Source organism: Falco punctatus (assembly GCF_963210335.1).
Source record: "Falco punctatus genome assembly, chromosome: 16".
Taxonomy (NCBI): domain Eukaryota; kingdom Metazoa; phylum Chordata; class Aves; order Falconiformes; family Falconidae; genus Falco; species Falco punctatus.
In genome coordinates, this window is record NC_137596.1 from 1,006,769 (window position 1) to 1,022,453 (window position 15,685).

The following is a 15,685-nucleotide window of genomic DNA, read 5'->3' on the forward strand; positions in this document are numbered from 1 at the left end:
TCAAAGATCGAGCTCCGTGCTGGCAGCTGCGGTGCCCAGGTGGCACCTCTCTCCCATCATCTGAAACCAGGCACCGGCCTGCACCGACCATCGACCTCCCCGCAAATGTCGCATCGTTTGCTAATTAAATCCCACTAATGAGAAAATCAGGATGCAGGAGCTGGCTGAGCAACACTGCCTCCTGAGCACGCACTCCTCCCGGACTTATCACTAGTCACAGGATGTTTACAATAATTTTTAATTTGCACAATTATTAATCATTTTTCTATCTGCCTAATTTGCATAATAATTACTCTGCTCGGTGTTTGCCATGACTATGAATGACAGTGTTTTAAATTAAATTAAGATTTTAATATTCATTTTTTTTGGTTAAAGCTAATCAAAGTTGCCGCTTGATGCCAAGACCGGGGCTGCTGCCCTTCCAGAAACACTAATAGAGATCCGCTTCCTGGTGTCACTCGCTTTATCTCCATCACCCCTCTCATCCCAGAGGATCCCGCAGCATTTTCCAATTGCTCTGCTGCCAGAACCACTCAGATGCAGCCACATCTGGCACAGAAGAGCTACGGTGATGTGGGATGCAGACCAAGGGCACTGGGACAAACTCGCCTCCCTGCTCCCTGGCCAGCACACGTGCATGGGGATGGCATCGGGGACACAGGCACCCGAAGGACAGCGGCTTGCGCAGGCTGGGCTCTGACCTTGTCGTTGCTCAGGGGGTGTGGAGCACAGCCCTGAGATGCCCCGCATCACACATGCCCAGCCCTAGGCAAAGCAGGGGACCCCCCCGCCCCCGCTGGGCACCCTGTCACACAGGCAGACAGCACCCCTCCTCACCTCCCTCTCGCTCTCTCCCACGACGCCTGAGCCCGAAGCGAGCTGCAGGCAGCTCCACGCCTCTCGCCGCCAAGCTCAGGTGTGCTTTGCCGAGCAGCAGCCCAGCAGTCACGCTTGAAGCCAACACCCCACAAGCCAGGTCCCAGCATCTTCGACAAGAGATGCCAGCGGTGCTGCTCTGCCTTTACACACAGCGCGTGCTGGCTGCTCCTTTATAGCCACTTGGAGCACGACAGTGGAAGAGCATTCATGCTTTTTTACTATTCCATCTTAACGTTTTCCCTTGGAGCTCCTTCCTACTGTCCTCCCTCCTCCAAACTGAGGTGCCACTGCAGCCAGACTGCCTGCTTGCAGGGCAGGACCAGGCGCTCTGGCTCACAGGCAGCTGGCACTCACATAGCTCAGGAGGAGCAGGGGCCCTGCCTGCAACATGCTTGTGCTCCCTCGAAGAGCTTGCTTTGCCAGCCTGCACCCGCCTCAGCACGTGCCCCCCACAGCGCGACCCTGCGTTCTCCAGCAGCCACAGCCAGAGCTCCATGGGGAGCTGCGGCAGCACCTCCAGCGCGGTGGCATCAGCAGGCACTCAACAAGGCACCAACACATCTGCAGGTCCATCACAGGCTGACGCTGCTCCCAGCATCTTGGCAGGCAGGCTTGATCCATCTGCAGAGGGAAAGAGGCAGCTCCCCTGCCCCCTCTGAGGCTGAAGTGCCATTTCAGATCCCGTATTTTATTAGTCCAACTGCATCCGGATCAGCCATCCTAGTTTGCCTACCTGCACCGAGGCAACAATATAAAAGGATGCATGTTAAAACATTAAAATTGCATCACCTAAGCTCTTCCATACTCTTATTGTGCGCAGATATATCTTAAGATCATGTTACCTGATAACAACCAAGCAATATATGTATTGTATAAACTCAGTATTGTAATGAACATTGGTAAAAAGTCCCTATGGTAGCACCGCTAGCTAAAATCTTACAACTGCAGCCTTCAAAATAAGTTGCAAGAGGAGAGGTTTATGCTGTTTTCAGGTAGTAAACGAATTTTATGCTTAGTACCAGCATTAAAATGGTTTTGCCTTCCTAAGTAGCAGCCTGTAACCCCATCACTTGAGCTAGCCAGCTGCCGTGTTCCGTTGCTCTGTAAGAGAAGCACACTCCCACCAAGCAGGTCGAGCACGAAGGCGCCACAAGCATCTAACCAGGGCAACAACTCTCCGCACGGAGGTGAATTCAATGCCACAGTATTTTGTTTACAGCTCCAGAAGCACTCAGCTAAGTGAGAGCAAAAATGAGTATGTGTCAAATGTAACTCCTCTTTTCAAGGCTGCAGCGGCCTCAGGGGGAAAAAATAAATAAAAATAGGACCTTGGTGATAGAAGGGGAAGTACAACTGGAAAACACGCACGACTGAAAAGCAGGTTTTCAATATGCTGCGGCAAGCAGCTCTGAACTCTCACTGCTGCCTCACACTGTTGCCTCACGCTCCCAAACCATTTTCCTGCGTGACAGGCTGCAACAGGGCCCACATGAGCAAAGCCTTCCTGATGCTGCTTTGTGCCCACAAAACAAATTAGACCTGCTCAGGGAGGCTTCCCTCAGTTTGGCTATTACAGCAAAAAACCACAGCTGGCTCCCACAAGACCTGCAAACGGTGCCTGGCTCTGCCTTCCTTTCCCGGCCACGGTCACTGGCTGTGAACAGCAGCCCACGGTTTACGCACTTGCAAGCGACAATAGATGAGCATCTGTCCCCAGAGGATGCGGTGAAGCTTAACCAAGTACCCCATAAATACAGGCGGGATTGTCATCGCAGCTGGGGTCCAGTAAATTCCAACTTGTAGCCAATAGTTACAGAAGACTTTGAAAAAAGAGGTTAGCAAAGCACAGTTTAACAGAGGTAGCCACAGATGGTGAAGGCCACAGCAGACATAATATGCAACCCTTCCAACAGCGAGCTGACAGTTATTCGCCCTCCTTGTCCCTGCCTTGGAAAAAACATCACCACACAAAATCAAGTAAAAAAAGTAAGCTGTTATTTCCAAGTGTACACAGATTCCAAGACTGCTAGAAACACAACACAGTGAATTAAAAAAAAAAAAAACAAACCAACAACAAAACACCAGGGAAGGAAGTTCCAAGACTCTCCCACTCCAGAGAAGAATTCGTCCTTACACTTCTCGCCCACAGCTCTCCTAGTGCTTCAGAATCACCACGAAGAGCGATTCTGACTGGCCCCTGACCACTATTGAAGACAAGGCATCTCCATGGAAACTGCTGGCTGCATTTAATACATGCTCCCTGGGATGTCAACGAGAACAACTGTATTTATTTCCACAAGTGCTTTTTCACAAGCAGGGATTAAGGGAAGCTCTCTGCCTGGCCTCCAGCTCCAAGCCCGACAAATCTGATCACAAGAGGGGTTATGCTTCGTGCAGAAGCCCCCAGGCAGCAGTGCAAGGGAAGCGCCGGGCTATCAGCACCACTGTCCAGAGAGGAGTCTGGGGGTAGCAATCCACCACCATCAGCTACGCAGAGGTAATGGTAGGGGGAGGCAATTTAAAAAACCTCTGCATGTTTATTTCCATGAGAAACTGACCCCTAACGAGCTGCTGGGGCTCCTGAAGATTTTGCTCTCAACTGCAGCACTGCAGGTCGGTCTCTGAACCTCTTCAGGAGAGTGACAGAGGGCAACGCAGCAAGCAGGCTCCTGCTCAGCCAGGCTGGGACAATTGGAGCGTTCCCCACTCCACTGCGAGTCGGAAACTCCATGAACCAGAGGGCATGAGAACAACACAAACTTAACGGAAGCCCTCCGGGCACCCTGGGAAGGACACTGACAGATCTGACATCAGCTCAGAGGCAGATCAGCTCACAGCACTAAGTATTTGTAGGGTATAGTTCCTCTCTGGAACAACTGGAACAAAACAAACTGCAACCGAGCTCTGGAACAGACTGACTGAACAAGGTTAACTCTCCCATGACCAAGTGTTCAGCATATTTTCACCATGAAGAAAAACCTGAGATTTAGGACACCTGAAGGGTTGTGAACCAACCTCAAAGGACAAAGCATTTGGCATAAAACAATTAAGCATGTAATTTCTACAGTTCGTTAGAAGACAAATGAAGAGCAGAAACTGGCAGCTGCAGCACCTCAGAGGGCAGTGCCAGGGAACGAGGTACTCCTGCAGGCAGTGGCCACCACACTGCTTGCCGCCACAGCACACTCAGCCACTGTGCCACGCAGCACTGCTGCAATTCTCTGCGCTGGTCCCCTCTGGCTGTCAGGGAAATCCTCTTTTGGCAGCTCTCCTTTAAATTCAGCCTTGCCTCTTGGAAGACAGTCCACTGCAATGCCAAACGCTGAGGACAAACCTGGGCGCGGTCCAGGCAGAGCAAGCCCTTCCTCATGGCTCTGGCAGTGGCAATAGGTGAACCTCTGTAGCGTCAACTCCCAAGCGCTGCTTTGCATGGTTCTTCGTCTTGTCTACATGTCCTCAACACTCCACTTGTATGCAACTTCCTGAACTGCCTTCTTGTTGGCTATCCTGGCAAAGCGCTGCTGCTCGAATCCATTGGACCTACAAAGTAACACCGAGAAGCCCATGGGCTGCTGCGCAGAAGGTTTTCTAAAGCAATGAAACTTTTTAAGAGATGTTATGAGTTTTCCACGACTTGTACTCTGGCTGTTTCCACCTCGATCTGCAGTTAGCAACAGTCAGCATCTCTGAAGCCATTCACACCCTTGCTGACAGCACCAGCCTTGCTCCCTTCTGTCCCAGACAAGCACATATTCACCACCCATTCGTAACTTGGCACTTCAACCTTACCATTGCTAACAATCTTATCCATCTGGTAACTGGGAACGTTACACTGCAAACTCTTTGAAGCAAAAGCTCATTCATTTTCACCATTATTCTACTAGACCATTTTATCAGGAACAAGTACCTGTCCACACCATCCCAGCGATGCCCGGGCCATATATTAAATCTGTTGAGTGGAGGTGCTGGTCCATTGTACCTGGGTTTTTCTGGAAACAGAAGGAACAATACAGCCATTTACTTACAGTGTACACTAGCAATCACAGCGTCACATTGTCATCAACCTAAGAGGTTTAGGCACAGTGCACAGGCTGCTTAACAGCCCACTACAGCTCCCAGAGGAAAACTCCAAAGATACGCTTAATCAAACTGAAGTCTGCTGAGTTTTAAGTCACCAGATCCTGCTCTCTAAGCTACCAAACAATAGTAACTGTTACTGGTAACAAGCCTATAATACTGCTCCTGCACTGACTCCAGAGGAACAGTCCTTTAGGACTAAAACACTCCGGCAGTCTTAGGCTGTTTATTTAACAGCAGCTGCATTTCAATGCTGCTGGGGACTTAAACCATATGCTGGTGTAATTCAACATCCAAACCTTTCTTTTCTTTGTTCTCTTTGGCCTTCCTTTTTTTGATGAAGTCAGCCATGGGGTCTCCTTCTCTCTCTTGTTCTCTCAACATTCGATCCAGATCCTGGTCATCAATATAACGGGCCAATGGTTTCTGCATCTCTTTTATTGCATCTTCCACGTTCTGCTGCTGTTGCCTCTCCTGTGCTAGCCTGAAAACAAACACAAAAGTTTCACTCCAAGACCATTTACTATGACTTGCTCAGTTTGCACGCTTGATCACAGCCCTGAACCTCCACTGTGTGCACAGCATTCCCAATGCACATCCAGCAACGGAGGGAACAGTTGTGGGGGTCTCTCAGACATGTGGAACACATGCTCTCCCAGTCCCAGGCTCAAACTGAGAACAAAGTGACATGCCACCACCACTGCCACTAGGAGCGGTACCAAAACTGGGCTAAAAAGCAGGGAATGGAGAGTCCCAAGCTGCAACGCAAGGCCCAAACACCATGCCAGGGAGCTCTGGGGAACCTTACCCTTTCCCCCATTTGGCATATTGCTCCTCTCTCTCAGACTTTGCTTCAGCCTTCTGCTGCTGCTCCAGCCACTCCTGCGCAAGGTCCCTCCTGCGACCAAATTTGTCTCGGAAGACAGTCTGAGAGTGCCGGGATTCCTCTGGAGGGGGCAAATGCCTCAAGTCACACATTTTGGAACATTTTTGTCATCTGCAGACAATTCAGTGACTAACTGCAACTCATTTCATTATTTTTTCCTTGTATTCTAGCCTCTGAAACAGCTTACCGTCCATAACCAAGCAGGACCACAGCTTTTGCTTTTAGCTGCCGCCCTACACAGCCATGCTTGTACCCTAAGCTCTTTAAGTATCAGTCTGCTTCTTCAGACTTGCAAGGCAACGCATCACAAAGAGAAAAAGTCTCTTACCCTCCCTATGATTTCACTGGCATTGCTTTGAAATCACCATTTGTAACTCTCATTTCAGTGGCTGTGACCCTACCCAAGGAATCCATCAGCATGTCTAGAAGCTGCTCCACAGGGATGCTCTCCATTAGCACCCTAACACCAGGAGCCTGACACAGCACCCAAAGACAGCTGAAAGCAGAGAAAGCAAGCTGATGCTCGTACAGTGTTTTCACACTCCTACCTTCCAAGTGCTTGTTATTTCTCTCATGCCTCCTGAGCTCCTGCTGTTCCCTCCGCAGCACATCAGCTGAGACCAAGCCAGCTTTGACCCCAGACAACATCATGTTTGCCTGCAAATCAAGAAAAAAAAAATTAAAAAAATCACATTTACCACTAGCTGAGAGCTGTCCAGCGATCCAGAGGTGTAAGGAGGGGAGACAGCCCAAAATCAAGAGAGATGTGTCAGGAGAGACAACCGTGTTACAAAGCCACTTCACTGGTACCCTCAGTAACGACTTCCCCACATCTCCAGAAAGAGTGGACTGAGGCAGAGCTCCCTTCCCACACCCAACTTGTGCCTCTTCTTATTGCAAGCAGAGGGTCTGGCATGACTGCATGCATGAGGTATATGAAATTTCTACCCCACAATTTGTAAGTCGTTGGACTTTTAAGGTTTTGTAACAACAGGAAGTAATCTAGAGCGTAAATGGAAAGAGGAAACGTTTACCTTCTTGGGAGATCCCTTAGTGTCACGGTGGTAATGAGGTGAGAGGTCAGGGGGGTTCCTTGAACCATGCTGATCCTTTTCAGCTGGCAGAGTTCGTCGTGGAGGAGATAAATCAGAGTCTGAAGATTTGCTCCGATTCTGTTTGAGAGGACCACGCTTAGGGGAATCACTGCGTACACGGCCTAGCCTGCAGTCTACATCAGAGGTGTTCCGGGTGCTCCTCCGCGGAGATGGAGAGTCGGAGTCGCACCTCAGGTACCTCTGAGGTGAAGGCACCTGCCTAAGCTTTTTCATGGCTGGAGAAGCACCTGCAGCAAAGATATACACCAACTAAAAGTCATGGAATTAGACAGAACTAGTCCCACAAAAGGGCTAAATATGGTGGCTGGCACATGAGGTTAACTCCTAGAAATATTAACACCTTAAAAGCTGACAAGCTGTAAGGAAAAGACAGGTACATGAAAACAGTCTTTGAATTCCCTTCTTTCTGAACATGTACTGCCTGGAGACAGGGTTTAAATCCTGTTTTCCTTTCAAACATGCTTAAGCCTCAGCCAGCTAGCTCTTAGTTTAATTCTAGTCCAGCCAATTAAAAAAACAAGGCTTACAAGAACTAGCCTAAACAACAGAAATTACAACCTATCCACTACCATTCCATGATCACAGACTGCCAATTCCACACCACTCCTCAGGAGCATGCACGAGTGGACAGCCCACAAAGCACGGAACAGATGAAACAAACTTATACACACTCACCTTTTGTTCTGCCCTCCTTTTTCAGACTAGGTGACCCAGCTTTCCTTCTCCGAGGCGGTGACAAATCTGAGTCAGAATCATACCTCTTCTTCCGTGGAGGAGATAGATCTGGAGTAGTCTGACGCTTCTGATGCGCCAAGGTCTTGTCAGAGACACCACGCCTGAGCTGAGATTGCTCTCCTTGGACTCCCCCTGACTGTGACTTGTCTGTGGTTTTGCAGCCCTTTTTCCCCATTGCTGAACTGACTCTCTTTGGAGAGAGGTCCGGGGAGTCGTGACGCTTCCGTCTGGGGGGAGAGAGGTCCGGGGAGTCGTGACGCTTCCGTCTGGGGGGAGAGAGGTCCGGGGAGTCGTGACGCTTCCGTCTGGGGGGAGAGAGGTCCGGGGAGTCGTGACGCTTCCGTCTGGGGGGAGAGAGGTCCGGGGAGTCGTGACGCTTCCGTCTGGGGGGAGAGAGGTCCGGGGAGTCGTGACGCTTCCGTCTGGGGGGAGAGAGGTCCGGGGAGTCGTGACGCTTCCGTCTGGGGGGAGAGAGGTCCGGGGAGTCGTGACGCTTCCGTCTGGGGGGAGAGAGGTCCGGGGAGTCGTGACGCTTCCGTCTGGGGGGAGAGAGGTCCGGGGAGTCGTGACGCTTCCGTCTGGGGGGAGAGAGGTCCGGGGAGTCGTGACGCTTCCGTCTGGGGGGAGAGAGGTCCGGGGAGTCGTGACGCTTCCGTCTGGGGGGAGAGAGGTCCGGGGAGTCGTGACGCTTCCGTCTGGGGGGAGAGAGGTCCTGGAAGCCATTGTGCTTCCTTCTTGGTGGGGAGAGGTCTGGGGAGTCATGGCGCTGTCGCCTGGGAGGTGACAGGTCTGGGGAGTCATGATGCTTCCTTCTTGGTGGGGAGAGGTCTGGGGAGTCGTGGCGCTGTCGCCTGGGAGGCAAGTGGTTGGAGGAATTGTTTCTCTCTTGCCTGGGAGGGGACAGATCCGGGGAGTCATGGCGCTGTTGACCTGGAGGTGACTTGTCCAGGGAGTCATGCCGCAGTCTCTTTGGGGGCGAACTGTCCGGGGTGTCATGGCGCTGTCGCCTGGGAGGGGAGGAGAAAGTTAAACTGAGAGTTAGATTGTTGTTTGTTTTGCTGTCTCCAGACTGGAAACACCAAGTGTTACCTGTAAAGCTAGCACTAGGTGTCAAGGATGAAATCACCATTCTGAACATGAATTCATACTTGATTCTGCACCTCCACGTAGTGACCTGCATCACTGAGCCACAGACTTCCCAAAGTAGATCCCAGAAAACCTCCGAGGCAACCGGGATCACAGGGGAGCTGTAATTTTAAAGTCTCCGGGGACCCTTGTGACACTCAAGGATACAAAACGCACTTTGTGCCCTTGTACCTTCTCACAAGTAAACACCCCATCACGCTCTCTCAGAAAGCCCAGATTTCTCAGCCACTGTCAGAGAACTCCACAACAGCTGCTCCACATACCATGCAGAAACCCAGGCAGCATGCCGTCTGCCAGCCCCCCACCCCCATCACTTGAAAAGGAATCCCTGCGTATGCCACTTCTCACATTTCCCAGCAAAGCGCTTAAAAAGTGCAGAACAAGACAGCCAATACCAGGAAACAGAGAGTCAACTGACAGAAGAATCTCCAGGTGGAGCCCCTGTACCTTGTGGTAGATTTGGCAGGTACTGAAATATCCGAACTTTGGGAGTCTTCGTTCTGGTCTAAAGAAAAATGATCAGAAAGTCACCATCATTACGGTTCTCCACCATTCACAATCTTTTCACAATTTCAAGGATTATTTGTTTTTCCTAACTAGTATTATTTTCACCTTGCAACATCGTTGTTAAACATTCAGGGAGAGAGGGTGGAAAGGTCTGGTCTCACCTCCTAGAAGTTTCCATTTAGTATTTGTTCGGAATTCCTCCATGAGCTTCACTTCATCTGGACGCTCATCAATAAATTCTGCCACCTGAACATAAAACACCAGAGTCAACAACACTATTCCAAAAAACGAAAGAATTTCTACCCTCTAACACAAGTAATTAGGCATAATTGTGTGATGGGCAACTGAAACATGACCATCATTTGGCTGCCTTCCTACAGGACGATCTCAAAACAACTTTCCAAAGCCTTCACCTCCAGTATTTACATCTTTGCTGCTGAGATTCCCAGCACGTGCCACACACCACGCCACAGCGGTCAGCAGGCTCTGGCAGTTGCACCGTTACCTTCTGCCTTGTCCAGAGCAGCTGTTTTAAAGCTGTGAGAACCACCCTACCGGCCCTCCCACCTACTTTTGGTGCTTGTAGAAATGTAGAGATATAAAAACCAGACTACATTCATCTGCAAGGAGCTAGTTCAACCCCTGGCACTCAGGCCAGGAAGACTCACCCATCCCTGCTGCAGAACCGACCAAAAGAGGACGCAGCGAGAAAGGGTTTGGCAAGCACTTCCCAACGAGACACGAGGTGACCATAAAGAGAACGGATTTAGTTTGTGAAACCCCCCGCTCACCACAGGCATGTCCGATTCGTCCTCCTCCTCCTCCTCCTTCTCCTGCACAGCAGCAATGCTATTCCAGCTGACATCGTCGTCCACGATCCGCATCCTGGGAGCGGGGAGAGCGGCCCTGCCGTCAGGGCACCAGCAGGGAGTGGGACTGGCCCGCCGGCGGGAGTGGACATGCGGAGGGGGGGGCGGGAATTCTGGCTCGGGGGGCCTGAGGGAAGATCCCCGGCGCCGCAGGGGCTCGGAGGGGGAGGTCCCGGAGGGGGGGGGGGGGGGGGGCGTTCCGGAGCGAGGTGGGGGGTGTCCGGGAGCCGCTCCCACACCGAGGCCCACCGACAGGCACCGCGCAGGGTCAGGCCTACCGCGCAGGCCGCGGCCTTCCCTGTCCCCTGAAACTCACCCGCCTCTAGCGGCACCGCCCGGCGGCTTCTTCTTGCGGCGGCGGCGGGGCTGGGCAGCGTCGCTGGCGGCCGGGCCGCTCAGGTACCGCCGCAGGTACTCGGCCTTGGACAGCCCCGGCGCCGCCATGATGGCGCCAACCGGAAGTGACGGCAGTGGCGGAGTGAAAGGCCCGGCGCTGGGCGGGGCGGGGCCGGGCCGGGCGTTGGGCGGGACCGGGCGCTGGGCGGGGGCGGAGCCACGGCCGGGCGCTGGCGGCAGCACCCACAGGACACAGCACCTCCGCGAACAGCTTTATTGGGGGGCACAGCCCCAGGGCCCCGGCACCACCCCCCGTCCCAGCACACAGCAGTAATCCCCCAGGAACGGCCCCGACGCCCAGGCCCACTGCTGCAGCAGCTTCCCCATGGCAGGCGGGGAGCAGGGCCCCTGCCCCAAGCAAGTCCTGGCCCCGGAGGGGTCGGGGGGAGAGGCTGAAGGGGTCCGGCTGCACCCGGCTACCGGCCCGAGGCTCCTTCTGACTCATAGCCCTCCGTCTTCATGTCGTTCAGGCCCAGGTCTTCGTTCTGCTCAAATGTACGCTCGTAGCGCTCCACTTTCAGCTCCGGGTCCTCTTCTGGGGCATACACATTCTGCGGGGCGAGACGGGGGCCTGCTTCACACCCCTCCCCAGCCTCGGGCACCAGCACAGGCTTGGGCCCCTCAGCAGCACCCTGGCAAGGGCAAGGTGCCTTGGGCAAGACTTGTCCATCACCCCAGGGACAGATCAGATCACCACATTCCCAGCCCCCAACCCCATGGAGCAGACCCCGCTCCCGTCTTCCTTCCTACAAAGCCACCAACAGTTTCCTTTCCCCCGACAGAGCCTGCAGCAACCCACTCACTAACCGAGCCCCAAAGGGAACCCTTCCCACCAACGCACACCAGGGAAACAAGAAGAAAATCCTCCCAAACTGCTCAGGAGACTTCAAGTTCATCCTTGAGTGCCCCATGCTGTACCTGAAGATAGCTGTTGCCTGCAGGGTCATCCATGATGAAGTGAGCCTTTGTCTTTCCTTCTATGATCTGCAGAAAGAGAGCAGCACATCCAGGCGTTAGGGCTCTTCCTAATCCTTCAGCGCTCCTGGCACCAAGACTTTCACAGCATGCTTTAGGCAGTCCTAGTATTTTCCTCAGTTCAAAACCAGTAATAGCTTGGTAAAACAAGCGAGGCGAGTGTGGAACAGCAGAAAAGGTAAGGCAACACTTGCCCAGGAGCTCAGTTAAACACGCTTCACAGCTGCAGTGACAGTATCAAAAAGCCCATTGCGGAGCACGGAACATGAAGAGTGTGCTCACCTCATTCAGTTTCCCAATGAACTCTTGCAGCTTTTCTGTTTTGCCGGGTGTAGAGCTGTCCCCCAGAGTGAAGGGGTTTCTCTCAACCTGGAAGAGCAGACATACTCAGGCAGCTGCAAGACACCCAGCCCCACAGCCAGGCCAAATATTAAGGCAGAGGGGGTCCGAGCTCCACCAGGCAGGAGGACCACTCACCAGGTCTCTGATGTCCTTCAGTAGTCCTTCCAGCGTGGTGAACTTCCCCCCCAGTGCTCCCATACCCAGCTCAAACTCCAGCTCCGGGATTTCCACACTGCATGTCTCTGACTGCAAGGGCGAGTGAGCAGCCAGTGAATCCCTGCGAGGGACAGCCAGGCCCCACACGCCAGCCACCGAGGACAGGGCGGGTATCTGAAGGCACTGTACCTTTAGGATATCCCTCGTCATGTCGGAAGGGTCTGTAATTTGAAGGGTAATCCTGGTGCCTTGTGGTTCGATTGCTCCTCCGGACTTCACCTAGGCACAGCCAGCAGTCAGCTTCACGGACTTTAAACTTAAATCACACCAGGATGCTTTAAGAGGGTTTACCCCTGCAGTTTAGAGGCTGCTACAAACCTGGGGACAATGCCTTAACCCAGGGGACTCAAGTAGGGGTGCTGATGGTTGACATGCACCAAACAGCTCTTCAAGGCTAAATTCTCCCCCTTCACTTGTTTAGGAAGGCAAGCCAGATCCCACCTGACCTCGACACACATGCCAGCCTTCGCACAGCTTGTGGATGGTCTGGCCCCCACTCAGAAGCAAGGCAGCCCTACAACAGCCAGTACAACCCCCATAAATCCAGCCTCCCTCTAAGCCTGGCTTCCCAAACAGCCACCTCATGAAACAGGCCAGGGACTCTTGAGAAACACCTGCTCACTAAAGCACAGACCACCACTCCCCTCCTCACTGCTGTTCCCGGCAAAAAAGAGGTTGGTAGTTTTCCAGCTCACCTCATTTGTCCTGTGCCCACAGGAGTCACAGTTTGTGGCCATGATAATCACTTCCTTGAAGTGTGGGATTTCTGGAGCAGACAGTCAAGGAAAACTCAACAAAAGTCTCCAAGCAGCTGCCTGTGCCCTCTTCACAGCCTTGGTCCCCAAGGTAGCACAGGAGCTTGCTGGCAAGCTGTGAGCGGCACCGAGACAGGTTTGCACCCTGACAGGCTCTACTAGAAATGATGCCTTATGGGTGCAGCAAGAAGAGACCTGGGTCAGCACACAGAGTGACTCTCACCACCACGCCAGCCTCCGTGCAGACACCCACAGAGACCACCAACCTGTGTCCATGCCCCCACTCAAAGGATACGCACTAACTTCATATTTGTGTTAGCTGGAGCATTGCACTCGGGGCAGTTGGTGTTGAACTGCAGCACCTGGGTCACAGGAAAGGAAAGGAGAATCAAAAAAGTTCCAGCCAGCGCAGAAAGCCTGTCCTGGGTGCCCACCACCCAGACAGAGCCACCACTGTGCTGCAAAGTCACCCACCTCATTCCTCAGATCCTCCACAGAATCAGCTGGCTTCTCATCCAACTCCTCTCCCTGCAAGGGGACACACACCAGAAGCAGCGTTAACTTCTGTTCCTCAATTCAGGGTCTCCTGGAGAGCGAGAGGACTATCAGCCCTGCTCCCCCAGGCTGACAGCATGCATGGGACCTCTGGCCCCACGCGTGCAGCGGGCTGACAACAGAGTAGCAGCTCCCCATTACCTCCAGCCCTAGCATGGCAGCCTGCTGCGGAGTCCTCCTGTAATGAGTGACCACGAGAGCATCGTCCTTCTGCGGCGCATGAGGGTTCTCCACAAAGCTGTTCCCCGAAGGGTCATCGATGATCTACAGGAGAAGGAAGCCTTAGGAAGCCCTCCCGTGCTTCCCTCACACAGAAAGGGCTGCACTCCTTTGTGTACTCACAAAAGTGAAGGGGGAATGTACTTCTTTCAGCTGCTTTAGTTTACCAATGAACTCATCTATTTTACTTGCCACCTCTTCATCTGTCACCTGCAAGAGAGGACACATTTGAGACTGCTGTCAGGAGCAGCCCAGAACCGAAGACAATGCTGACAACAGCACAAACCAGAGAGCCCATAACACTTTTATCAGCAGTGTGCAACGCCAACGGGCAGAAGATGAACAAAACAGGCATTTGCTAAGCAGGAAGGAGCTCCCCCTTTCTCAGCATCTTACCCTGCGGATGGGCTGGTCCTGCTCCAGGCCTGCGACAGCTCTGTCAATTATCCCTTCAATGGTGGTTAGAACTTGAGAGGGGAAAAAAAAACCAGAAGCAACAGCACCGTTAAATACACCACAGTGGTGCTACCCACCCTGCCAGTGTGCGCCAGTCCCTGGCAGCCTCCATACACTGGCCCTGTCGAGCTTATTTAACTAAACGGACAGGAGTCCAGGTCCTTAATCGGTGTTTACTGAGCACCTGCCAGCACGCTGAGGGGTGCAGGCCACATACCCACCTCCCTTCTGTGTGAAAGCAGGGATCTCAAAGTCCAGCTCTGGAATCCGAGCCGTGGCACAGTCTGTCTTCACCACCTCCCTGTTCATGTCCTGCACACGACAGTGGAGGAGCAGCATTAGGATCCCCAATGGGCCCAGGAGCTCCCACACACTGTGGGATCACACTGGGGTACACAGCGCCCGCCATAAGCAGCACCATTAGCTCGAGGCCAGCGTTAGCAGCCCTTCCACCCATGCAGGCATGCGCTGGGAATATTCACGTTTTATGCTTTAAATGGTTACTACCAAACAAATAACACTATTTCTCAGCGGCACATGAGAAAAACACTTTATTGCTCAAGCAAGACCAACTCGTGAGGGACAAAGGTGTGCACAAGGTACCTGCAAGGCAGCTCCCCGCCGCCCTGGCACACGGGGCGGTACCAGCCCCACCGCTGGGGATGGCGAGGGGAGCCCCTGCTCACCTGCCGGGAGGTGATGGCCAGGGTGTAGCGCACACCCTGCTCCTGGATCCTGCCCGCGGACTGGATCTCCGTGTTGGACCAGGAGCAGCTGTCGCAGGCGAAGGAGCTGACAATGATCTCTTTGAAGAAGGGGATCCTGGTGAGCAGCAGCCGCGTCACCCCCTGCGCAGTGAGGGGCCTTGTGGGAACCCGGCTCCGGCTCCTCAGGAGCTGCCCCACATTCCTGCCCACACCCCCCAAGCAGATCCCAGAGCCTGGAACACCCAACCTTCTCTCCCCTCCCCACAGGCCCTACCTACCCGCTCCCCCCACCCCCTGCCTGCCTCCCCAGCCCTCCTCATCCCTCCCCACCCCCCGTGGCAGGACAAGCTGTGGCCGCTCCACCCCACGTCTTGCCCTTCACCTGTCCTGCAGTGCCCAGCCCCCGACCCCTGCAGGACGGCCCGGGCCCCCCCAGCGGGCTGCTGTCCTGCTGTGTCCCCCTCCCTGCAAGGCCACCCGGGCCCCCCCGGCAGGCCTCTGTCCTGCTCTCCCCCCCCGCAGGGTGGTCTGCCCCTCCCCCTCCCGGCAAGCCGCTGTCCTGCTGTGTCCCCCCCGGCAGGCCCCGCCGGCCCCTCACGTTGCGGAAGCAGTTCATGCACAGAGACTCGATCTCCGCCGGCCGCTGCTCGCCATCCTCGGCGCCGAGGGGCCGGAACAGGGACCCCGCCGCCGCCGCCTCCACAGCCCCCAGCGCGGACATGTTGCCGCCGCCACCGCGCCCGCGCGCCGCCGTCACGTGGGGGGCGCGGACACGTGGGCTGCGCGGTCACGTGGGAGGGCGCGGTCACGTGAGGCGGCGGCGGGACTCGGCCTGTCATGGCGGCGCCTT

At 54.1% G+C, this 15,685-nt stretch overlaps 2 protein-coding genes across 4 annotated transcripts; both read right to left on the reverse strand.

The window, feature by feature from the left end:
- Positions 1–2,852: 2,852 nt before the first annotated feature.
- On the reverse strand, positions 2,853–10,673 carry BUD13 (BUD13 homolog). Of its 2 annotated transcripts, none has more exons than XM_080366803.1 (11): positions 10,531–10,673; positions 10,137–10,230; positions 9,507–9,591; positions 9,286–9,343; positions 7,633–8,699; positions 6,877–7,184; positions 6,391–6,499; positions 5,765–5,903; positions 5,256–5,440; positions 4,787–4,868; positions 2,853–4,419 (listed from the first exon to the last, which is right to left on the reverse strand). In XM_080366803.1, the coding sequence occupies exons 1-11, from the start codon at positions 10,656–10,658 to the stop codon at positions 4,326–4,328; spliced, it is 2,349 nt and encodes a 782-aa protein (XP_080222929.1). In that variant the 5' UTR covers positions 10,659–10,673; the 3' UTR covers positions 2,853–4,325. The 2 variants fall into 2 exon arrangements, with proteins under 2 accessions (XP_080222929.1, XP_080222928.1); XM_080366802.1 differs by having other exon boundaries at positions 10,014–10,230.
- Positions 10,674–10,810: 137 nt separating this feature from the next.
- Positions 10,811–15,674, reverse strand: ZPR1 (ZPR1 zinc finger; the record flags this gene model as incomplete). 2 transcript variants are annotated; one of them, XM_080366814.1, is made up of 14 exons in its annotated part: positions 10,811–11,161; positions 11,529–11,594; positions 11,868–11,954; positions 12,063–12,173; positions 12,273–12,362; positions 12,839–12,909; positions 13,194–13,260; positions 13,373–13,426; positions 13,595–13,717; positions 13,796–13,882; positions 14,069–14,139; positions 14,350–14,501; positions 14,815–14,950; positions 15,434–15,674. In XM_080366814.1, the coding sequence occupies 14 exons, from the start codon at positions 15,672–15,674 to the stop codon at positions 11,027–11,029; spliced, it is 1,491 nt and encodes a 496-aa protein (XP_080222940.1). In that variant the 3' UTR covers positions 10,811–11,026. The 2 variants fall into 2 exon arrangements, with proteins under 2 accessions (XP_080222940.1, XP_080222939.1); XM_080366813.1 differs by having other exon boundaries at positions 14,350–14,440; positions 14,815–14,976; positions 15,434–15,597.
- Positions 15,675–15,685: the final 11 nt, after the last annotated feature.